Genomic DNA, 26225 nt, shown 5'->3' with positions numbered 1-26225 from the left:
GGAAAAGCCATGGATCTGACTCGAAAGGCCAGGGATGGCCGGGAAAAGACCATGGATAGAAGTTGAGCAAGGACTGGACCAGATCTCTTCGAGATCTGTCCATGAAATCACAAAAGCAGGCCACCAGGAGACATAGGAGACTGGTATACGGCTCAAACAGCCATGGGAGTCCATGGATTGAGTGGGGATTGAAGGGGATTAGGGTGGCGGCGGCTAGGGTTAGCTTTAGGTTTCAGAGAGAATTGGAGAGGAGAGGGGATTCAAGGGCGGCGGACTGGTGAGAAATGATTTAGGCTCTGGGGGTCGTTTGGGTTTAAAAATGGTAAGGGTAATGGGAACCGTTGATCTGGGAGATCAACGGTCGAGATTAGAGTGGGTAGGTGGGTCGGGTTATAAAATTGGATTTGGGCTTGGTCTGATGGGTATAATTGGGTTAGGAATTGGGGTTTGATTTAGGCTATAATTGAAATACAAAAGGGGCTGTTACTTAAATAGCCAGTTTTGCCTTTTAAATTTATAAAAAATAGCAAATAGTTTCTGAAAATAAATTTAAAGTACTAAAGCATTTTATAATACATAATTAACAATTTTAAAATGTAGGATCCAATTTTATGCGTATAAAACATAATTAAACCTTAAATAGCTAATATTGCAATTATGTGGCTAATATTACAATTATGTGCAATTTAGCTTTAGAAAATACTAAATATAATTGTAAAATATGTAAAAATTACCTTAGCCATATTTTCGCATAAATATAAAAATCCAATAGAAGAATTCTCAAGATAATCATCTTGGAAATAATTATTGGGGATTTTATGGATAAAAAGGGGAAAATAAGTCAATTTAAGCCTTTAAAAATTATGGAAAAATAATAAAACACTTGGACATGCTTATGTATGCATCTATGCTATTTGGAAGGTGTTTTGCATATTAAAAATATATAGGGAAAATTGGGTATCAACACCTTTTTGACAGAATCCCAACTCAAATTGTTGACTACTGAAAATTGAAAATCTTGAACCTTCAAAACAACCAGTTTTCTGGCAAAGTCCCATATGAATTATCATCTCTTGTCCGCCTTCGAATCATTGACCTCTCTTCTAATGAGTTATCAGGGAACCTCAATTTCTTGAAATACATTCCCAACCTTGAAAAAATGTCGTTTGTTGATAACATCTAAACTGTTAAAATACCTCAATCCTTGAAATCTTTCAGAAATATTCGGTTCCTCAACATTTCAGGGAATAGTTTTCCTGAACGTCTGGTGCTTTTCATGAGTCAAATTAAGCAATTATCAGCAGACTTGAATCGGAAATATTATGTTTCTAAGTGTTACATTCTTGCTGAAAACTCAACAAGGTCAAGTCACAAATCTGCAATGGCACCACAGTCGCATTCAGGAAATGCCCCAGCTCCAGGACCTAGTGCAATTGTAGTACCAGTGCACAAACATAACAAGACAAAAACAAAGGTATGCGTATGGATTCTTGGAATCATGGCTGGATCTTTTGTAGGGGCCTTATCTGAGGTGGTCTTCTCCTTTATCGTCAAGATAGTTATGTTTTTCATCAAAGGGAGCATGTGTCACGCCCCGAACTCGGGGAGCGCGACCGGTGGATATTAGATTTCATTCTACCCAAACTCATCCATGAATAAAGAGGGGATTCACTAATTAATCAAACACTAAAAAGATATAATTAACAACTCCTACTTTATTTCCATTAGTAGCTTCATTGATAATTTCCAAAATATTACAAGTTTATAGATATAATAAAAAATATGTTTGCCAAATACCAACATTTCTAGTTCAATTCCCCACATCAAACACCACCCACAACCTATTTACGGAGCCTCTAAGTACAACAGAAGAGTAATATCGAAATATTGACAACAAGGCCCCGACTATACCTCAAAACATAATGTAACGACCCGGCCGGTTGCTTCGATAGTTATAGCCCCATAGCCCCATTTCCTGCTTTTTTTGTGTGCTACATCTATGTTATGATATATCGGGTTAGTTGATTCGGATTCGGAGTGGTTTCGGAGTGAATTGAGACACATAGTAAATGACCTTGGATTTGAATTTTGATGGTTCCATTAGCTCCGTTAGGTGATTTTGGATTTAGGAGCGCGTCCGAAATGTGATTTGGAGGTCCGTGGTAGAATTAGGCTTGAATTGGCGAAAGTTCGAATTTTGGCAATTTTGGCCTGCAGTGGAAATTTTGATATCAGGATCGGATTGGATTTTCGAAAGTTGGAGTAGCTTCATGGAGTCATTTCTGACTTGTGTGCAAAATTTGAGGTCATTCGGACGTGATTTGATAGGTTTCGGCATCGTTTGTAAAATTCGGAAGATTTGAAGTCCTTTAGGCTTGAATCCAAGTGTAATTTGGTGTGTTGAAGTTGTTTTGAGTGATTCGAAAGTTTGACTAAGTTTGTATCGTGTTATAGGACCTGCTGGTATGTTTGTTTGTGGTCCCGAGGGCCTCAGGGTGATTTCGGGTGGTTGACGGCTTGATTTGAGTGGAGGAAATGCAGCTGAAGTGCTGTTGTTGCTGGTGTAATCGCACCTGCGAAGAGGGAAATGCAGGTGCATGCCCGCAAAAGCGAAGGAGGTGCCGCAGATGCAGACAAGAAGGAGCTGGGCAGGATCCGCAGATGCAAAGTTTTTCCCGCACCTGCGAGGGTCGCAGATGCGGGCAGCTGGGTGCAGGTGCATTGGAAGGCCGCAGGTGCGATGGATTCCCGCGCCTGCGATAGACGCAGATGCGGTCTTGGATCCGCAGGAGCGGATGATGGGATTTTAAGTGAAATACGCACCTGCGATGGAATTTTCTGCAGGTGCAGCGCCACAGAAGTGACCAACGGACCGCAGGTCCGGTATTGCTGGGCAGAAAAGCATCAGCTCGATGTTTTATTTTCCATTTTTCAATTTTGGACTAGAGCAACTCGGGAGAGAGGCGAGTTTTTGAAGGATTTCAAGGGAAAACATTGGGGTAAGTAATTCTAACCCGTAATGGTCTAAATTTCGTTAATCCATAGCTTTATTCATCACTTAATTAGGGATTTGAGTTGGAAATTTGGGGATTAGGGCTTGTGAATTGGAGAGTGGATTTTGGGGATTTGGGTGACCAAATGTGGTCAGATTTTGATAAATTTGGTATGGTTAGACTCGTGAGTGAATGGGCTTTCGGGTTTTGTGACTTTTGTCGGATTTCAAGACGAGGGCCGGGGGCCGATTTGAGTCGATTTCGGATTTTGGCTATAATTTGGTATTTTTCTTGTGGAATTGGTTCCTTTAGCCTATATTGATCGTATTGTATTGCTTGTGGCTAGATTCGAGATGTTTGGAGGCCGATTTGAGAGGCAAAAGCATTGTGTAGTAGGATTTTGCATGTTTTGATGTAAGTAACGCTTCCAAACTTGGTTCTGAGGGTTCGAAAGCCCGAACTATGTGTTATGTGATTTGTATTGAGGTGATGCACATGCCAAGTGTCAGGCGTGCGGGCGTGAACCGTGAGGACTGTGACCTGGATGACTCCATGGCACCGTTTAGTGACTCTATCCTGGTGGTATACCTATTTTCATCATGTGATAAAGTAGTTGAGCTGTAAATCATGCTAGATGTCATGTTTAGACTTTGTGCCGGTATTGTTTGGACCCCTAGCGGTCATTTCTTGCTGTCATCTTACTAGTTTTCATTTAATATTCCATACTTAGTCATGATCATGCATTTTTATATCATATCTCAGTCTCAGTTATTTATTGATTCATCATATCATTGTTCCGGGTGGTTTTCATGACATTGTGAGCCCGTGATAAGACTGGAGAGGTTGATGACTGAGTGAGGCCAAGAGCCTGGTTATGAGTGACAGTTATGGGATCGAGCTGCACGCCGCAGTGGTTATATTGATGATTATGATAGCGCTTGGGCTGCAGGAGCCCCTCCGGAGTCTGTAACACACCCTTAGTGAGCGCTGATGATATTATTGGGGGATGGATTTCCTTGAAGATGGATTTGTCCGAAGTACTTGATACCTGAAGATGGATTTCTCCGCAGGGCTGGATTGCCCTTTTTCCTCTGTATTAGGTGACTTGCGGTCAGTAATGTGTATGTTCCGGGATGAATTTCCCTAGGTCGGATGGACATATACTGTTTCGAGTGGTTGAGCACTTGAGAGTGGAGGCACATGATGCATTGCATACAGTCTGTGCATTAGCATGTAGAGATAGCTGAGTTGTATATCGTACATTGTTCAGATCTATACCTACTTAACTGCTTGAGCTATATATTTGACTTGAAAGCATGCCGACGTTTCTGCACATTTACTTCTGTTATACCTGTTGAGGTTGAGTTCGTCACTACCTTTCAGTCAAAATTTTAGACTTGTTACTAACTTAGTTGGTGTACTCACGTTACCCCCTGCACCTCGTGTGCAGATCCAGGCGATACTGGTCGTAGCGGCGGTTGCTGATCGAGGTTCTAGAGTTTGGAGATTATCGAGGTAGCTGCATGGCGTTCGCGGGCCTTGACTCTCCCTCTTTATCATTGTCGTACTTTCAGTTTATATCTTTAGTGGACTGTATTTTCTAATCTAGACGCTCATATACTCAGTGACACCCTGGTTTCGGGCTAGATTGTATCACTTTGGGATCTTCTTATGTTTCACACAGTTTTCTTTAATGTCAAATGCTTCCCTTAATGTTTTCAAACTTTTTTTTTGTGGTTGATGTTGGGTTGTTGAGTTGAGGCTGGCCTAGTTCCACGATAGGTGCCATTACGACGGTTGATTTTTGGGTCGTGACACATAAAGTACAACATCAAATGATATCAAGCCCGCAATAGAGTAGGGCTCACCAAAACGTGTTGAATAGGGAGTAACTGCTAACGAAGACCAAAGTTGCCCGTTGATGAACCACCTACATCCATTGAAGATGCAGCACCTCCAACAAAAGGGACGTTAGTACATATGAAATAGTACTAGTATGTAAAGCTAACTTACCTCTTTCAAAATAGAATGTCCATATAAGAAAGGGAAAACCATAGAAACAACAAGTCATAATCAACAATATCCAAATGTCCGGTTGAAACATAACAATTTTCAAAATACGAAATTAATATATATTATTGGTTGGGAGATCATTGGCACCGATATACCACCGTATTTTTAACTTGGAGTCCGATCACGCCCGATCGGCTAGGCCACCTCCCCACTAACAATGTGGTTTGACATGTGGTACGAAAGAAAAGTGTTACCAAGAATAGTACCACCATGTGTGCAACATGGCGTCCGATCTCCACTCGATCAGCTAGGCTGCCTTCCCACATATGTCGTGGTTGACTTTTCCAATCCACAATTATTACCAGTTTCATCCCAATTAAGGTAAATAATATCAACCCATCAATCTCATCCCAAATAAGGGAAATAATCACAATCCACTCCTACACCGACACGTGTAGTTTTGAGGCGTGGGTTATTACAACCCTTCCTCGGTTTACTAATGATACTTCCCAAAAATATTATTTTTGATTTTGCACACAAAGGTAACATAGGTACAAATGTATTTACCTCATAATCTTTCACATTGTATGAATCTCCTCTAGTATTTTTAACCAATAACAACAACAATATTCCTTTTGCTCTTTTGGCCATTCACAAGATTCTTTATTCAAGTCACAGTGGCCGTATTTGATATTCCACACTTTCATTTCTTCCTTCATGTATCATCATCATAAATATCAACATATATAATATTCCCGAAATCACCACTTTAAATTCATTAGAAATAAAGAATTTAAGCACAATAGATTTCTTTCCAAGAATGGAGTAAAATAATTGGCAATCGGTGCGCAAGTTAAAATCATAAACAAGTAACACACTATTTATTCTTGAAATACCTTTCCCCAAAAGGGCAATACACCATTTTCACTCACAAGTATGTAAGAACGCAAAACACATTGAAAATACTCACAAAGCATAGCATTAGTTAAAATAACCACATATGGGCATGACTTGAGTACATAAGCTTTTAGGCAATTGTATTTTTGAAATAATTTTGGAACGGTTGAATTAAAGTTCATTTCATAATCTTTCTCACATCATCTTATTTCATTGGCACCGTTAGCCACAAGTATAACTTTCATTCTGGCATGTTGGCCACACTCTATATCCCCAATTCACTTATTTTATTTTCAAGCGTCTATATATATTATCAACAACAAGACATTTCCAATCAAGACTTTAGGTACACATATGAGCAATTAAGAGTCTTAGGCATATCGAGTTTTTCTCACACAATTTGGCATACTAGCTTTCATTTGAAACACGACTCAAAGCCATAACAATTTAATACGCAATAAACACTTTGAACATATATATTTCGACATAACGCTCATTCGAAATAGTCAAGTTTATAAGGGATAACCTGGAACATAGGAATTAGGAACTTGAGGCAACAATACTTGAAACTTAAGGGACATCCTTGAATATATTTTCAAAAGAGTAGTTTAGCCAACATACTTCAAATTCGTCCCTTAATGATACTACAATGATTCACTACACTAAGAAACTTCAATCTACAATAATAACATCCAATGGGACCAGTATTAGTAACAAATTTCATAATTTAGGCCATTTAGGCACTTTATCAAGCATCTAGTAGGCATGAATCTCTACATCTCTTAACCATAGAATTAGTTCCTCCAATTACTACCATTTACCAATTATTTATCCCGCCATCATTCTTAAACAATTCATAACTTTCAACATCACATACATGACTATCCATCTACACCCAACCAACAAAATTCCATCAAATAATCACCTTTCAATCTCTACAATGGTTATGTATTTAAATTGGAAACTTATGGCTTCCAATCACCATAATATAAGTTTCAATACTTAATTCATACTCATGTTCTTATAATATATCCATACATGTAAGTCTAAGGGTGTAGGATTACCTTTTGGAAGAAATCTGGCAAAACCCTCCTTTGAGTTCTTGAAGAAATTTCTTGAAGATCTAAGTATTTTATATGTAGATCTCATCAATACTAGTGTAGAAATAATGGAATTTCACACCAAGATAATTGGGATTGCTTACCTTGAAGATGGGAGGAGTTGGAGGTCAAGAGAGAGTGGTGAAGAGCTCCAAAATTCGTCCAAATGAAATGGGGGAAATGAGCCCATGGAATGACTTAAAAGGACCTGAAGTTTGGGCGCACACAGTCTCGCGAAGTGCGCCTCACTTCGATGCCCACAACATACAAGGGACATACAAGGGAAGACAGGATCCGCGCCCGGTCTGGCGAAGCGAGCCTCTTCACTATCCGCCAAACTAATAACAGGGTGGTCTCACTTTAGTAATTTGATCATAACTTTTAGTAGGAATGTCCAAATGACGAAAGACTTGATGCTTTAGAAACTAGACTCAAAGGAATACATTTCAGGGGCAAAATTCATTGAAAATATGTTTGTATTATGAGAGTTATACCCATTCAAAGCCAAGTGTTGTGCAAATTTAGAAATCTATTCCTCTTAACATTTCCATATCGTTCCAAACAACTTCTTCTCACTTGCAAACCTCCTTAATATGTTCCAAAACACTCTCCATATGTATTTTCAAGTTAAAATAATATGGTTCTATCCCCTAGGTCTCCTTCAATACTCGAATACGTTATTCGCAAATATCGTTGGCGCACTTTAAAGATCTTAAATTATTAGAAAATTTTAACGGGGCCTTACAGTAAGGATGATTTACGTGTAACAATTTTCAGTCCATTGATTAAGAAAGCCGAGGACTTAGCATTTTTGGAGAATGTAGGCGGATTGGCATCACTGGAAAAAATTAGAAAAGGTGGATGTGGAGAAGTGTATAAAGTTGAGTTAATAGGAAGTAACATAAAGATTATTGCTATAAAGAAGATCGTAGAACCCCCAAAGGATATTGTAGAACTCACTGAGAAAGCAAGGCTTTGAATATTAAAATGCGCCAGATTAAATAAGAAATTAAGATTGTAGGTCAAATAAGACACAGAATTGCAGAATTTGGCCTTGCAAAGCAGTCCCAGAATTCCTTACGCATGTTTCAACTTCACACGTGGTAGGAACTTTAGGATACATCGCACCAGAATATTACCAGGCCATTAAGTTCACAGATTAAGTGTGATATATACTGCTTCGAGGTGCTGCTAGGCGTGCTAGTTACCTTTCTATCTTCTTCCCTCTTCTAGGGGCTAGTGTGTAAATATTAATTGTTACACAAGTTCTTAATATTTACAAGAAAAGGACTTTCTCTAAAATTCTCTACAAGCCTAGAAGATTCCAAGGACTTTCCTAGAAAATCCATAGGGATATAGGATCTTCCAAAGAAAATGTCCATATTTCTCTAGAATCTTCTCGCGTGCTAGCCTTCTTCCTATATAAGCTTCCACATGGCATTAGTATATGCTAAATGGTGCCTATGTGGCATAATGACATGGCGGGTCATCACATTTAGCTTGAAACTAGTAGAGTCATTTGCTCAAATTCTTCAAGAAAATAGATTCAAATTGATCTTTTAACTTTTGACTATGATTTAAAATTACCATCATGTTGAACAGTTGGAGCTCAACTAGGGGTCAAGTGTATATATAAAAAGGACTTTTCCGAGTGACGCATGCAATAATATGAGATCAAAATTAAACAGATGTTAAAGTTGTCGCGATTTCAATAGTAAGGATACATTTGACCATGTTCCTCCTAAAACAACTACTCACTTTGGTAAATTGAAAAAAAGTACAAAAACTTAAAATCTTTTAAATCTGCTAGGAGAAGAAACTCTAAATCCTGATTCCTTGGTCTCATCTTCCCATATTAGTAAATCTTTTGTATTTGTGCCTTTCGTTTGCCAGAAAGTTGGCACATGCCTTCGTCCGGATATATTTAATAATTGGCTTACAAGCAAGCCTCTTACAGTCTTACAAGCAAGGTACTCGATTCATTTACATTTTGCCTTACCCTTAATTTATTCCCATCTTTCTCCTCACTATATACACCTTGCATGCATGCATGCTCCCAATCCTGATGGTCGCGAAGTTGATGTGGACATCATCCTCCATGTCGTCGAGGAGATTTTTCAACATGCTTACCCTGCTCGCATTGATGGCGGGTTACATGTAACATTTAGTTTTTCTTAGCTTGATTACATGATATATAATCTAATTTTCTAAACACATTTCTTGTCAAAACACCGACGTTTTGTTTTCTTAACTTTTGATTGCAATGCTATATGTTTTCAGGGCACTACTCAGCCTCATGAAGCCAACATTGAAGCATTGAAGTTAGAAGAAAAGGCATCACTTGCCTTTGATATCATACACAAAGTCTCTTGCGAGGTTGACTAATATTCCGTGTGTCCACACACTTTTCTTTTTATTAGATTGGCTATAACACGTTTATCTTTACAAAATGTAATTGCAGTTGACATGCAAGTGCTCAGGTGGAGGGGATACTCATTCAACAACAATGGCAATTTTAGCTATGCTCTCTGGCTACCAATGGGACGCAAAACTCGTGCTATCTTTAGCAGCATTAGCCATTACCTATGGTGAATTCTGGCTGGTGGCTCAGATGTTTGCTACTCATCCTTTGGCAAAATCTGTGGCTCTCTTGAAACAGCTACCAGATATTATGGAACACCATGCTTCCCTCAAGTCGCGATTTGATGCCATCAACGAACTTATCGAGGCCATTTTGGAAGTAACAAAATGTATAATTGAGATCAAGAGGCTTCCTTCTCAGTACATCTCTGAAGATCAACCACCTCTGTCTATTGCTATTTCCCACATTCCTACTGCTGTTTATTGGACCATTAAAAGTATTGTTGCCTGTGCTTCTCAACTAACTAGCCTTCCTGGAATGAACTACGAGTAAGTCCCTCCGTTAAGCCACAATATTTCTTTTTTTGTGTACGAATTTAATTTGGTTCAAATGGAAGTAACATTAATACATGCAAACAAATGGAATATGCAGGATGATAGCAGCTACCGCATCAGACACATGGGAAATGTCAAGGTCCATTCACAAGCTGAGAAACATAAGCGATCACCGCAGAGCTGAATTAGATCGTTGCTATCATCATATTCGTGAGTAGATTTAATCATCGAATCATAAATATACAAGAAAATGGAAGAGAAGTGACAGATTAAGATACATAATAAAGTATCTTAGTGAAATTGAAACTTCAAAATCCTTCACAAGGAATCAAGAAATCATCATAAAGTAACAAAATCATGATTTAAACTAGAATTTGAGCTAGTTCTTGGAATTTTCTATAAGGGCTTAATTATATCAATACCATGCATGCAGAGGAGAAGATGCACGTCGAGTACTATCAGATGCTGGTGCACCTCTTTGAGACAACCCAATTCGACAACATGAAGATAAACAGGGGAATGATTTATATCAAGGACGATTTACTCCCACTTGAAGTAGGAACCACTCACACGAGGGTACGTTCAAATTTTACTTCTTTTAACCTGAAAGAAATATAATGTTTTTCGTGTGTTAAAGATTATGTTTTCCTTGACTTCAGGCTAGTATTGAGGTGCTTAGAAGAAAGACTGTTCTGCTTCTGCTGTCTGATCTTGACGCCAGCCCTGAAGAGCTGTTAGTACTGTCTCATATATACACTGAATCAAGGGCAAGGCCAGAACTTCAATACGAAATAGTGTGGCTTCCAATTGTTGATAGATCAAGGGAATGAAATGAAGAGCAGGAAATGAAATTTAAGGAGCTGCAAGCAGTTATGCCGTGGTACACATTGCACCATCCTTCTTTGTTAGAGCCAGCAATCGTCAAGTTTGTCAAAGAAAGGTGGCATTTCTCCAAGAAAATGATGCTTGTGTTGGACTTTAAGCCATTCGGCTTTAAAGTAGAAGAAGTGTGAATTGGAAATGGAGGAAAATAAAATGGAGGGAAACATAAAAATTTGAAGAAGTGAACTTTTGTCTTGCACTTTGTCCCTCATTGGTGAGGGACAATCACATTTGTGTGCTTATATATAGAATCACTTCTTAAAGCTCTTAAAAGGAGTTGAAGAGAATGAACCCTTGCGCCGTCGTCGTCGCTCGCTCGGCTTCGGCAATCGATCGATAAGATTATTTTTGGACAAAATTTATTTAATTATTTAATAATTAATTAAATGCCAAATCACAGCTGAAAATACGCCAGAACCCTGCTGAAGATTTAGAGGGACTCTCTGGCCGCGGTTCTGCCGTAACCGCGGTAGAACCGCGGCAGGCAGATTCAGAGAGCCTCTCTGACCGCGGTTCTGCCGTAACCGCGGCAGGCAGCGTATTCTTCTAAAAAGGCACCTTTTCCAGACACCTCTTCTGATAATTGCCTATAAATTCTGAGGCAAGGCTCCATTTTCTACACACGAAAAACACTCCAGAACTTCTTTCTTTTTGAATATACTGCATCCTAATTCGCAGTCTCTCTCTCTCTCCAATTAGTGAGTGTGATTTTGCTCCGTTCTTTGAGTTCGTTGGGATTCTGCAGTTTGTATTGCCACTGTTGCAGGAAGGTTTATTCTGTTTTATCCTGGGAGGATTTAATCCATTACCTTGGCAACTTGTGAGGGGGTTAAAATTCCTTAAGCACACACAAGAAACTTGTGGACTCGGAATATTTCTGATTCTCTACTATTTTCCAGATTTCTTTAATTCTTCTAACAGTTTTTTTTTCTGATTTTGTGTTTTAACACAGTAACGCTCACAAGCTTAAGGAATTTTATGCTAACGTTTCTGTGTTGAAACATATATTAAACTGTTATTCATATTTTGTATACTGTTTTGGAGACTAAAGCCTTCGTGCTTTCTACTCCAATAATTGTTCTGTCCGGTTTAAAGTATATAAAAACTTTACCGGAATAATAAACGTACGGGTTTGAAGTATATAAAAATTTTACCATTGTTACGTGTTGTATGTTTGGTTTGGTATTCAGTTTGAAGATATCAAAACTTCACTGATTTAACAAAGTTCTGTTGTGTTTCCAACTCTATAGAAAAGATGACGAACGAAAACCAAACTAATGGAAATGTTGTAGGAACGGGAGCTACTGTTACGAGTGCTGCTGCCTCGTCAAGCCGTTCTACTCCTGCTCATGCTATGGCACCAGCAGAAAAACCCGAAAAGTTTTCCGGTATTGACTTCAAACGTTGGCAAATGAAGATGCTCTTCTATCTTACTACGTTGAGTTTGCAAAGTTTCATCAAGGAGGATCCTCCGGTCTTGGCAGAAAGTACTCCGGATGATGAACGACTTGTTGTAACTGAAGCATGGAAACATTCTAATTTCTTGTGCAAAATCTACATTTTGAGTTGTTTGGAAGATGGCTTGTACAATGTCTATAGCGTCATGGAAACTTCAAAAGCATTATGGAATGCGCTTGAGAAGAAGTACAAGACTGAGGATGCCGGACTTAAGAAGTTTGTGGCTGCTAGATTTTTGAATTTCAAGATGATTGACACTAGGTCGGTCATAACTCAAGTCCAAGAATTACAAGTCATTGTGCATGACCTCCTTGCTGAAGGTATGACCCGAATCAATAAGTTTATTAATAAGATTTATCTTATTATTAATTTTGAATCTATTGCTGAAGGTATGGTCATAAATGAGGCCTTTCAAGTCGCCGCTTTCATTGAGAAATTACCTCCGTTGTGGAAAGATTTTAAGAACTATCTAAAACACAAGCGGAAGGAGATGACACTTGAAGACTTGATTGTGCGTTTGAGGATAGAAGAAGACAACAAAAATGCTGAAAAGAAGTCACGTGGGAACTCGACAATAATGGGGGCTAACATTGTTGAGGAGGCGGCACAAACCAAGAAGAGAAAGAAGGCTTCTGGACCAAAGAACTACCCAAGCAAGAAGAAGTTCAAGGGTAATTTCCACAACTGTGGAAAATCTGGGCATAAGGCCGTGGATTGTCGTGCACCAAAGAATGATAAGAAGAAGAAGAATCAAGCTAACATGGTTGAAAAAGCTGAAGAAATGGAGGACTTGTGTGCCATGTTGTCTGAATGCAACTTGGTAGGAAATCCTAAAGAATGGTAGATAGATTCTGGAGCCACCCGCCATGTTTGTGCTAACAAGGAGTTATTTTCTTCTTATGCCCCCGCAGGACCCGACGAGACAATTTTTATGGGAAATTCATCTACAGCCAAAATTGAAGGAGTTGGCAAGATTGCGTTGAAGATGACGTCGGGAAAAATAGTAACTCTAAACCAAGTTCTCCATGTTCTAGAAATTCGCAAGAATCTTGTGTCGACTTCACTTCTTGTCAAGAATGGATTCAAATGTATTTTTGTTTCCAATAGTGTTGTACTAAGTAAGAATGATATGTATGTAGGAAAAGGTTACCTGAATGAGGGCCTTTTTAAGCTAAATGTAATAGCAGTTCCTATCAATAAAGTGAATGCTTCTTCTTACTTACTTGAGTCAAACACTTTATGGCTTCGCGTTTAGGACACGTCAACTTCAAAACATTGCGAAAGATGATAAATTTAGAAGTATTGCCAAAATTTGATTGCATTTTCCAGATGTCAAATATGTGTGGAATCAAAGTATGCTAAGCATCCTTATAAGTCCGCTGAAAGGAATTCAAGTCCTTTAAACTTAATTCACACAGATATTTGTGACATGAAGTCAACACCATCTCGCGGTGGAAAAAAGTATTTTATTACTTTTATTGACGATAGCACGAGATATTGCTATGTTTATTTACTTAATAGTAAAGATGAGGCAATTGATGCTTTCAAGCAATACAAGAGTGAAGTTGAAACACAACTAAACAAAAAGATCAAAATGATAAGAAGTGATAGGGGTGGCGAATATGAATCTCCTTTTGAAGAAATATGTTTGGAAAATGGCATTATTCACCAAACAACTGCCCCTTACTCTCCACAATCTAACGGAATTGGGAGAGAAAGAATCGAACATTGAAGGAGATGATGAATGCGTTGCTGATAAGTTCTGGCTTACCACAAAACTTGTGGGGGGAAGCTATACTTACAGTTAACCGAATAATCAACCGTGTACCTCATAGTAAAACACAATCCATTCCTTATGAGAAGTGGAAAGGAAGGAAGCCTAGCTTGAAATACTTCAAAGTGTGGGGTTGTTTAGCTAAGGTACAAGTTCCTAAACCTAAAAGGGTTAAGATAGGTCCAAAAACGATTGATTGTGTATTTATTGGATATGTAACCAATAGCAAGGCATATCGTTTTCTAGTTCATAAGTCAGAAAATCCGGAGATTCACATTAATACGATAATAGAATCAGATAATGCTGAATTCTTTGAAACTATTTATCCGTATAAAAAGGAAAGTGAAGTGACATACCAAAAGTCAAAACGACCTCAGGAGGAAATAACAGATGGTATGCCTAATGAGGAAAATCCGAGAAGAAGTAAATGTCAACGGACATCTACTTCATTCGGTCCAGATTTTCTGACTTTTCTGTTAGAAAGTGAACCTCGTACTTCAAGGAAGCAATGTCTTCCTCAGGAGCACAATATTGGAAAGAAGCTGTCAATAGTGAAATAGAATCCATATTGAGCAACCATACATGGGAATTGGTTGACCTTCCTCCAGGTAATAAAATATTGGGTTCTAAATGGATTTTCAAGAAGAAAATGAAAGACGATGGTACTATTGACAAATACAAGGCAAGACTTGTTGTCAAAGGATTTAGACAGCGAGAAGGTCTTGACTATTTTGACACATACTCGCCGGTAACAAGAATTACATCCATTCGGATGCTAATAGCGTTAGCCGCCTTGTATGGTCTTCAAATCCATCAAATGGATGTAAAAACAGCCTTCTTAAATGGTGATCTAGGAGGAAGAAATTTACATGAACCAACCTGAAGGGTTTGTGGTTCCGGGAAAAGAAAAGAAGGTGTGTCGACTTGTTAAGTCCCTTTATGGACTAAAACAAGCACCCAAGCAATGGCATGCGAAATTTGACCAAACCATGTTGTCAAATGGCTTTAAGATTAATGAATGTGATAAATGTGTTTACATTAAGAACGTTCCAAATCATATAGTCATTGTTTGCTTATATGTTGATGATATGCTAATAATGAGCAAAGACATTGCCGACATTCAAGCTACTAAGCGTATGCTTGCTAGTAAGTTTGATATGAAAGACTTAGGAGTTGCCGATGTAATTCTAGGAATTAAAATCCAGAGGACTCCTCAGGGTCTAGCTTTGTCTCAATCACATTACGTGAAATGGTACTTGAAAAATTCAAATATTTGGAATTTAGAAGTGCAAGAACTCCAATTGACTTAAACCATCATCTTATAAAGAATAAAGGTGAAAGCACGTCTCAATTGGAGTATGCTCGTGTGTTGGGAAGCTTAATGTACATCATGAACTGTACACGACCTGATATAGCTTGTGCGATAAGTAAACTTAGTCGATTCACAAGTAATCCAAACAAACATCACTGGGTGGCAATGAAACGAGTTCTGGGATATTTGGAATATACCCAAGACTACGCTTTGCACTACAATAAATATCCTGCGGTTATCAAAGGATATAGTGATGCAAATTGGATAACCGGCTCAACAGAAACAAAGTCCACAAGTGGATATGTTTTTACTGTTGGTGGAGGAGCAGTATCTTGGAAGTCTTCCAAACAAACGTGCATTGCTCGCTCTACAATGGAATCAGAGTTTATAGCTTTGGATAAAGCCGGTGAAGAAGCTGAATGGCTTCGAAATTTCTTAGAAGACATTCCGTTCTGGCCAAAACCTTTGGCTCCTATTTGCATACATTGCGATAGTGAGGCTGCAATAGGACGGGCAGGGAGCGTTATGTATAACGAAAAGTCTCGTCATATACGACGAAGACATAACACCGTTAGACAACTACTTTCTAGTGGAATTATCACTATTGATTATGTAAGATGAAAGGATAATATGGCGGATCCGCTTACAAAAGGCTTAACTAGAGAGGGAGTTGAGAAATCATCTAAGGGAATGGGACTGTGGCCGATGACAAGTCAACATGGCGGTAACTCTACCTAGAATTTTGGATGTTCCAAGATCTAGGTTCAAGGAGCTCAAACAAAGTTGTGATTGACCGGTTCAACATTGTCAAAGTAAAATCTTTGGTCCCTTCTCGTGATGAAGACAATGTTCAGTAACAAGGATAGAACTTTACACGTTCTTTAATGATTACCTAAGTTTGATGTGGTAGTTATCAAATAGTGTCAATCTAAAGGATTACACGTTTAGAAATCACCTATGTAAGTGTGAAGTGGAAGCCGCTTCAATGAGAATTCTGTAAGGCCAATTCTCTACGCACTTATGAGACCAGGCGGTGTTCATGGCTGAAACGAACACAACAATGAGAACTAAAAGACGGTTAAGGGTTGATTGTGTGACATATGGTTGTCTAGGTATACACTAAATTTCGACGGTTCAAAGATATCAAATCTACCGATTGACCGAGTATATCCGACATATGTTCACTACGGAAAGTTCAAAGGGAAACCTACTTATCCAGATGCAATTAATCCTTACTTGCAAATCACACAGCTTTCATCTATGATCTTTCTTGATACAACCATTCCCATTCATGTGGGGGATTGTTGGACTTTAAGCCATTGGGCTTTAAAGTAGAAGAAGTGTGAATTGGAAATGGAGGGAAATAAAATGGAGGGAAAAATGAAAATTTGAAGAAGTGAACTTTTGTCTTGCACTTTGTCCCTCATTGGTGAGGGACAATCACATTTGTGTGCTTATATATAGAATCACTTCTTAAAGCTCTTAAAAGGAGCTGAAGAGAATGAACTCTCGCGTCGTCATCGTCGCTCGCTCGGCTCGGCTAATTAAATGCCAAATCACTGCTGAAAATACGCCAGAACCCTGCTGAAGATTCAGAGGGACTCTCTGGTCGCGGTTCTGCCGTAACCGCGGTAGAACCGCGGCAGGCAGATTCAGAGAGCCTCTCTGACCGCGGTTCTGCCGTAACCGCGGTAGAACCGCGGCAGGCAGCGTATTCTTCTGAAAAGGCACCTTTTCCAGACACCTCTTCTGATAATTGCCTATAAATTCTGAGGCAAGGCTCCATTTTCTACACACGAAAAACACTCCAGAACTTCTTTCTTTTTGAATATACTGCATCCTAATTCGCAGTCTCTCTCTCTCCAATTCGTAAGTGTGATTTTGCTCCATTCTTTGAGTTCGTTGGGATCCTGCAGTTTGTATTGCCACTGTTGCAGGAAGGTTTATTCCGTTTATCCTGGGAGGATTTAATCTATTACCTTGGCAACTTGTGAGGGGGTTAAAATTCCTTAAGGACACACAAGAAACTTGTGGACTCGGAATATTTCTGATTCTCTACTATTTTCCAGATTTCTTTAATTCTTCTAACAGTTTTTTTTTCTTTCTGATTTTGTGTTTTAACACAGAAACGCTCGCAGCTTGTAACCTTGGATCCATAACAGGGTAAAGTGGCTTGTCCAAATGCTATTCACATGGCTTGGATTTGGGGAAATTTGGCCTATCCTTTCACTATTTCCAACGAGGAAGCTTTGTGGAGCGTGGAATCTTGAGCTAGTCGTCGATGGCATTGATCAGAATTTAATTGAATGGGTAAGCTTACAACAAACATCACTTGCAATTTTATGTTTATACTCACATCCATGTACTGAAAGGGAGCCTTGGCGTAACTGGTAAAGTTGCTGCCATGTGATCACGAGGTCATGGGTTCGAGCCGTGGAAACAGTCTCTTGCAGAAATGCAGGGTAAGCTTGTGTACAATAGACTCTTGTGGTCCGGTCCTTCCCCTGAACCCACGCATAGAGGGAACTTAGTGCACTGGGATGCCCTTTACTCACATGCATGCACTAATTCAATAATGTGGCAATCAGATGACGAGTGGGAAGTTTATCTGTTTGTATGGAGGAGAAGACGTCGAATGGATCCGTAGTTTCACAAAATCAGCAAAAAGTGTAGCACAGAGAGCTGGGATTGATCTACTAATGATGTATGTGGGGAAGAGCAACAATGAGGAGCGAGTTCGAATTATCAACAGTATGGTAACAGCAGAAAATCTGAGTTATTGTTTGATGGACTTAAGATCAGTTTGGTACTTTTGGACAAGAATAGAGAGCATGTTCTACTCCAAAATGCAGCTTGGAAAGACAATCCAAGAAGATAAAATTATGCAAGAAGTGTTGACAATGCTGAGTTTTGATGGAAGTGATCAAGGTTGGGCACTGATAAGCAGAGGATCGTTCGAAATGGCACGAGCCAAAAGTCAGATATTCACAAAAACATTGGATGATTACACTGTTTGGGAGGAAGATGCTAGAGAAAAAGGATTTGTGCCCGCACTTAATGATTATTTCCTGCAATTGCACACTCCTCAGCACTGCAATCGCTTAATTGTACCCGGACTTGATGGTAATATTCCAAAAATGGTAGTGTGTGCAGAATGTGGAAGGCCAATGGAGAGGTTTTTCATGTACCGTTGCTGCACTGATTGAGGGGTTGTCTCTATTCAATCTATTGTTTGTTATATCGTAATGTGGTTCCTTAGTTTCTATGCTAAGGAATTTTCATCTTTGTTGTCAAAAATAATAGTTGGTCTTTGTACCACTTTTCTTTTACTATATGTAAGTCATATGTTGTATATATTTGTCTGGCTGTCAAGAGATGTATTTGATCAGCTCTAGACTACTATTGAGTGTGCAATAATTTATAGGTAATGAAATCGAGGCTTTTTTCTAACTTCCGTTTAAGAGGCTTCTTCTGATGGGGTTGTCGTAAATCATCGCTTCTATTCTATAAAGGCATAATATATAAACAGGCCCTTAAACTTGGCCTCGGGTGGCAAGAATGTCCTCCAACTTTAGATGCAAAAAAGTAGGCACCTCAACTTGTGTAAAGTTGAACATGTACACACAAATGCTGACGTGGCACACTGACATGGCACATACATTTTGGAGGTGTCTAGATGATCATTCTGCAAGTTGGAGTGTTCAACTGAAAAAGTGAAGACAAGTTGAGGTGCCTACTTGTGAACACCCACAGTTGGAGGGCATACTTGCCAGCAGAGGCCAAGTTTGAGAGCATGTTTATGTATTATACATTTTATATCACATTGAAGTAAAATGCTTCATCAATATGATGGTAATGGATGGAACACTTTGATACACATACAAGCACAGGAACAAGAGAAATTACTTTGTTTTTCTTGACATCAAGTGATCATCTGATTACATGACTACTGTTATGCGGCGGCTTCCTGAGATTCCTTGGAAGGGCACGCTAGACGAGTGTGTCAGTGCCGTACGGAAAAACCAATGTCAAGAGCAATTGAGAGAACAGAAATGAGAATTGAGAATGAAAGAAAGCTTGATTGCATTAATGAATAGTGGGCTTGGATAGCTTCGCATATAATTCGTGCTTGGCAATCAGGCTAGGACCTTCCGCAAGTGCTCCAGGTGTTCTTCCAGTGTTTGGCTATATACCACAATGTCATCCAAGTAGACCACCACGAATATGTCAATGTACTTTCGGAAGACTTGGTTCATCAGGGTGCAAAATGTGGCCGGAGCGTTTGTCAAGCCGAATGGCATAACCAGAAAGTCGCACGACCTGTATCTTGTCACATAGGTCATCTTTTGTTCATCACCCTCTGCAACCCGAACTTGCCAATAACCTTTCTTCAGGTCTATTTTGGAGAACATCGCCGCACTGCCTAGTCTATCGAACAAGTCTGCCATTAGCGAAATAGGGTACTTGTTCTTCATGTTAATTTTTAGAGCCCGATAATCGACACAGAGTCGTAGGTTGCCATCATGTTTCTTTTGCAATAGCACAGGGGACCCGTATGGGGACTTGGAGGGCACAATGATCCCTGTGTCTAGCATTTCCGTCAACTGTCTCCGAAGCTCGGTGAGCTCGGGTTGTGACATTATGTAAGGCTCTCGGGCGGGTGGCTTCGCACCCGGCACCAACTCAATCTCATGGTCCACAATGCGCCTAGGTGGGAGTCGCTTTGGCATGTCCTGTGGCATGACGTCTTCAAACTCCAGTAGCAGCTCCTTCACGGGTGCAGGAATGGGACCCGATGAGCGTTCTATATCTTCAATACATATGGTAGCCGGGAACGTAGGTTCATGTCTTTTGACCCCCTTCTTCAACTGCAAGGGCAAGATGTTCTCAGTGGTCATCTTCATGGACATGCACGGGATAATGCAGGGCTTGGCCCCGTTTATTCCCATCATCAGTAGCATGTCTGTGTATGGTACGGGTATGGTGTTGGTTTGCCTCGGGAATTCCAACCCAACTATCAACTCAAAGTCATCTATGTTCACCACACGCAGGTTCAATTTTCCTTCATAGGGGCCAAGCTTCACTATTACTTCTTTGGCTATTCCACCCACTGGCTGAGGAGGTAAGTTGATAGCCTTGACACGACCTCTGCCCTTTCCTACAAGTAGACCAAGGCGCTCCACCTGAGTCGAGGCTAAGTAGTCGTGGGTATCACCCGTGTCTATCATTGCCCGGATAGGCTTTCCATTTACCTTTATCTTGACGAACATTAAGGTCCTCTCTTATTTAACAGGAGTCCTCTTATCCGCCTTATTTCTTCCTTTCTTGGTGATTGGGCAGAGGTCCTTCTTCTTACGAATACCAGCACTAGTTCCCGCTAAGGCCTCAAAAATAGAGCCAACAATTGCATTGAAGGCACCTACTAGTTCGGTCTAGTATGCATCATCTGTGTCGTCATCCATCCCATCATCAAAAGCTTGATGGGCGTTCATCTGTGCATGTGGGTATTCATTATTCCAATGTGGTCTGCCACTATGACGGCATCCTAAAAGGGGTTTTCTCCCCCTATCAGTTGTTTGACGCAGCACTATTGTTGCCTGAGGAAGGAGCCTTAGATTTTGTTGCACCGGTCTCCTCCACTTTTGCTAGGGTCACCATTTCTAGGCTGGCCCCCTTTGTATCCTGCTCGGACAGGCGGTTGAGGCCTATCCTTCCCAGTTTCCACTTGATAGTCCCCAAGGCATTCAGCTGCTTGGATCACCTTGGGTAGGGTATCTATCCTTTGTCTTTGCAGCTCCATACGGGCATAACGTTTCAACCCTTCCAAGAAGGTGAAGAGTTTGTCTTTGTCCCACATGTCACATATGTTCAACATGAGCGCGGAGAATTCCCCCACGTAGTCCCGTACTGATTTGGTCTGGCGGAGCTCCCATAGCTTTCTCCTTGCATTGTATTCAACATTTTCGGGGAAGAACTGTAGGCGTATGGCTGCCATCAGTTCCGCCCATGTCTTGAGAGCATCTTCATCAGCCCTGATGGCTTCGTACTTTACCCGCCACCAGAGTTTAGCATTATCCTGAAGATACATGGAAGCAATTGCTGCCTTCTTAGCTTCTTCTAAGCCCCTCACGGCATTGAAGTATTGTTCGATGTCGAAGATGAAGCTTTCCAGCACCCCCGATTTGGTTTCCTCCTCCTCGAAGCAGGCCTTGTAAAGCAGCATTGACAACATTAAGCTGGCTTGTCAAGTTGTCTATAGTTTGTTGCATGGCAGTCAACCTGTCTGCCTCTTGTTCCCTGTAGAATAAATCCTCGGCACGCTCCTGTTGGAGGCCCTCAAATTTACCAAAAATTTTGGCTGCCTCTGTGGCTGCTGTTTGCCTGTCTCTTTCAGAGTCGCGACTGATGTTTTCTATGTCAACTTCGGCCTGGAGCATTCCGCGGTCCAGGTCGTCCAACCTTTGCACTAGGCTAGTTCTTAGTTCAAGCACCATATCCATGATAGACCGTAATACGTCAACCGTCTCTTCAAGGACCACAATGCCGTCCCCATGATTCACCATGGTCAGAAATGGTAGTAATGGCAATGTGTTCCCTCGTCCGATATCGATCCTAGGCTCTAATACCAAATGTTACGCGGCGCCTTCGTGAGATTCCTTGGCTGGGCGACGTAAGGCTAAGCAATTGATGTCAGTGCAGTTACTATCTGCCAGCTGAGGTCCCCTCCGTATGCTAGACGAGATTGTCAGTGTCGTACGAAAAAACCAATGTCAAGAGCAACTGAGAGAACAGAAATGAGAATTGAGAATGAAAGAAAGCTTGATTGCATTAATGAAAGCTATTACAGAAAAGCAGCACGGTGTTGAGGGGGAGAGACACCAGTACAGAGAATTGTTTGCTTGCTAGAGTTTGATTGCTTGATCCCACCTAAAAGCGCTTAAAAAATAAACCAAAGTTACAAGACTTGATCTAACTAAGCTAGAGAATCATAACGGAAGTACATGAAATGAAACTACACTATATTTACAATGAAAAGGACTTAGTTTACTATAAGGTAGATACAGATCCGTTGTCAGCAACCTTGTCTTTGGCATCACGGTCTGTACGCGCGGCGTTGTTGGCATCTGCCTGCGGGTGGCACTGGCGAGGGCTATCGGTGGGGCGACAAAGGCACATGCACGCTTGTCACTTGGCGCAGCCAAGACCAGGGGATCGTCCATGAAGCTAGGCATTGGGAGGCTTGCTAGAACGCCATGGGGCGCATCTAAGGGATTATGGGGCATGGCTGGAAAGCCGCCCATGACACTACATATGTAGGATTGACCAAATTGACTCGAAGACTATGGCTTTAAACTTCCCATTCTTTTCTATTTAACTTATAAAATGATTCACCCCCTCCAACTTCAAAAGTTGATTTACTGCCATCACTCCAGATTAGTGGTAGCAAAATAGATAACAAAAATAGTTATCCATCCATGTTATCCATTAATAATGGGTTGGATAATGAATATTTTAAAAATAGGTCAACTATGGATAAAAACCATATTATCCACTTAAAAAACGAATATTCAATGGGTTTAACTTTTACATTTATAAAGGTTCAAATTAGGGCTTCCTCAAGTTTGGAAGACTAGAAATTTTTCCAAAAGTGATCATATTCAAGAGGCCATGAATAATATGGATATCCATATTATCTGCCGGTCAACCCGTTTTCTATCCGTATAAAATATGGGTCGGATTGGATATTTTATCCGTTTTTTTCAACCCGATCATATCTGAACCGACCTGCATGTTTGCCACCCCTATTCCAGATAGTATATGTACATATAGAAAGAATATTTTCGTTCAGTAGAAAAAAAAAATGAAAAAAAATCTTTATGCGCTGAAACAAGAAGAGATTAAAGATAAAGGACTGTATCGCGTCAAAATCACGGAGTAGCTTGATTTAGGTTGCCGTGTTTACAATTTTCCCATTCCTATAGAACAAGATTTTCGTAGCTTAATATAAGTAATAAAAACTGTAACTTTCGAATTTATTAATTCTCTTACGAATAACGGTTTAAGTAACTAAGAATAAGATTAGTTAATTATATGAATATTGTTTTATGGCCTGTTTGTCAATTGATTTTTTTTCTGAATTTTTTTTTTCAAAAAAACTTTGTTTGTCCATAAAAATTTATAAGTTCTTGGAGATTTTTCGAAAATGAGTTTTTCAAAATTGTAATATTTTTTCAAGTGAAATGCATGTATAAATATAAATTCAAATTTTAAATATTATTTTTCAACTTAACTCTAAATATTACTTTTTTCAAAAATTACAATTATTAAGCTTTCTTCTCCAAGTTCTCTCGGCGCATGTTAAGCAAACGTGCGTCGTCGTTGCCATGACTGGTAAGAAAGCTCGTGGACATCCTAGAAAGCAACAAATCCGTGTAGATGACAAAATGCCTAAGCTCAACGCCATGGAAAGGAGCTCAACAAAGTTTATGGAAACCATTTCTGGAACATCGAAGGTGATTACTGGATCTGTTCCTCTAACACAGATCTACCATGGAGAAGCTTCAGGATCAGCTAAACAACAGCAGAAACAAGCAAATCAGAGTCCAATCCCTATGCATGTTGATTTACGAGGAAGTATCACACCCCCTGCAGGTGGAGAAGTTATTGTTCCATTGAGCAAAGAACAGGAAAATACAGCTAAGACACTAGCTGGAATTACTGTTCCATTAATGAACAAGGGGCAAAACCAAGTTGTCTCCACAGAGTCTACCTGGGCTAAAGTACTCACAAGCAATAGATCTGTAGCAAATGGTATGACACTGAATTACATTACTCCTGAAATTATAGAAGGGAATCTAGTAGCTAAGCTTGAGAAGTCAGAAATTGACCAGGAAAATCTGAAATGGAAGAGTGCCTTAATAGTCTATGTTTTGGGTGAAAAACCAGGATACAACTATATGAAAAGGTACATAAATCAGATGTGGAACACAGTTGCCATGCCAGATCTGTTTTATCATGATGAAGAATATTATATTGTGAGATTTCAATCACTAGAGGATATGAAGGAAATCATGTGTGTTGGGCCTTATACAGTGAATAATAGACCAATGATAATGAAACACTGGTCTCCTTACTTTGATTTTGCAGCAGAATTCATGACAGACATTCCATTATGGGTAAGGTTTCCAAAACTCCCCATGAATTGCTGGAGTGGGAATTCACTGAGTAGAATAGCAAGCACAATAGGGATTCCTATGTTTGCAGATGAATGTACTGCCAAACAGACAAGAATTTCCTATGCTAGAATCCTGATAGAAGTGAATGTTACAAAGCCTTTGCCAACAGGCATTCCAGTCATGAATGAAGAAGGGATGATTTTTGAGCAAGCAGTCGAATATGATTGCAAACCTGAGTTCTGTGAAAAATGTTTAAAAGCAGGACGTAACTGTAGTAGAATTCCAAAGGAAAGTGATATGCAAATTCCTCAGCCCAGGAATAGGAAGCCACCACCAGTGAAACAAATATGGAGAACTAAGGAGCCAGCTAAAGCTACAATTGATGAAGTGAGCCAAAAACAAGGTGAAGAAGACAGCAAGGAAGATGTGAATACTTCTAAGCTAATTGAAAGTAAGGAAGATCATCAGCAAGAAGAGGAAGTAATTGAAACATGCAGGCAGATAGACAAAGGGAAAATGAAAGTAGATGACACTCGAATGACCTATGCCAAAGCTATAATGTCTCCAGTGAAGCAAAGACCTCAAACAATACAGAGTGCAGCTGTGATAGCAACCTTGAAACCACCTAATATAGGTGGGCAATCTCAACTTTGATATGTCTTGGATGGTATGGAACATAAGGGGTACCAACAAGAGATACAAACAAAAGGAGTTAGGTACCTATATAAAGGAGAACAATATAAAGCTATTGGGGTTAGTGGAAACTAGAGTAAAGAAGGAAAAAGCAGCTCAGATTTCACAGTTAGTGGCACCTAGATGGCAAGCTCACTAGAAGAGATATATTTTACATCCCAGAGGGGCTATAATTGGAGATACACCTCATACGGCTCCTCAGAGGTCACAAATAAATCTTGATTATGCAATAAATGGGAGAATTTGGATTCTTTGGGATCCTCAGAGTTATGTCATTACAGTTTTAGGAAAATCTGCTCAAACAATTCATTGTAGAGTTGTAGGAAGACAAAATACTATAAATTGTCTTATGACAATAATGTATGGATTTAATACTACTGAAGCAAGGAAACCTCTATGGCAATAACTGAAGGCTGATGCACCTCAGAATACTGAACCTTGGATTATCTGGGGTAATTTTAACTCTGTCCTAACAATACAAGACAGAATTTGTGGGAAAACAGTTACTAGAAATGAAATACAAGACTTTAATGAGCGTATGCAGACCCTGAATTTACATGAACTGACTTGGAGAGGAGACTACTATACATGGTCAAATAAACAACAAGGAGCAGATAGAGTATATAGCAGTATTGATAGAGCTTTAGGGAATGATGAATGGATGCAAGAGTATGGACATATGGAAGCAGAATATAGGCTTCCATTCATTTCAGATCATGCTCCAATGGTTATCTCTATAAGAACACAAGTACCAAGTGGCAAGATTCCTTTCAGATTTTTTAATGTTTGGGCAGAATATCCAAGCTTTATACCACTTCTGGAAGGAGTATGGAAAGAACAATATGATCATGACCCTATGAAGAATATATCGCAGAAGTTGAAGATTCTAAGATCTTTGTTGAAGCAGCTTAACAACAGTGAATTCAAGGTCATCAAAGATAAGCTGGAATCAACTAGGAGTTTACTGCAGGATATTCAAGCCTAAATATCAAAAAGTTATTCAGACAAACT

The 26225-nt window shown here is 39.7% G+C and overlaps 1 protein-coding gene and 2 pseudogenes across 1 annotated transcript in view; all 3 read left to right on the top strand.

Moving 5' to 3' along the window:
• LOC109214951 overlaps positions 1-8110 on the top strand; it is a 21827-nt pseudogene extending 13717 nt beyond the window's left edge.
• Positions 8111-9049: 939 nt separating this feature from the next.
• LOC109214950 lies at positions 9050-18551 on the top strand (annotated as a pseudogene).
• A 7201-nt stretch (positions 18552-25752) lies between these two features.
• Positions 25753-26225, top strand: part of LOC109214949 — an 801-nt gene continuing 328 nt past the window's right edge. The window contains exons 1-2 of the mRNA XM_019378928.1: positions 25753-26131; positions 26219-26225. The exon at positions 26219-26225 is cut by the window's right edge and continues 328 nt beyond it. Of these exons, the coding sequence (XP_019234473.1) occupies positions 25753-26131; positions 26219-26225 (386 nt within the window). The remainder of the gene's footprint in view (positions 26132-26218) is intronic.

This window comes from Nicotiana attenuata, unplaced genomic scaffold, assembly GCF_001879085.1.
Source record: "Nicotiana attenuata strain UT unplaced genomic scaffold, NIATTr2, whole genome shotgun sequence".
Classification (NCBI taxonomy): Eukaryota; Viridiplantae; Streptophyta; class Magnoliopsida; order Solanales; family Solanaceae; genus Nicotiana; species Nicotiana attenuata.
This window is presented reverse-complemented; position numbering and strand designations above follow the sequence as displayed.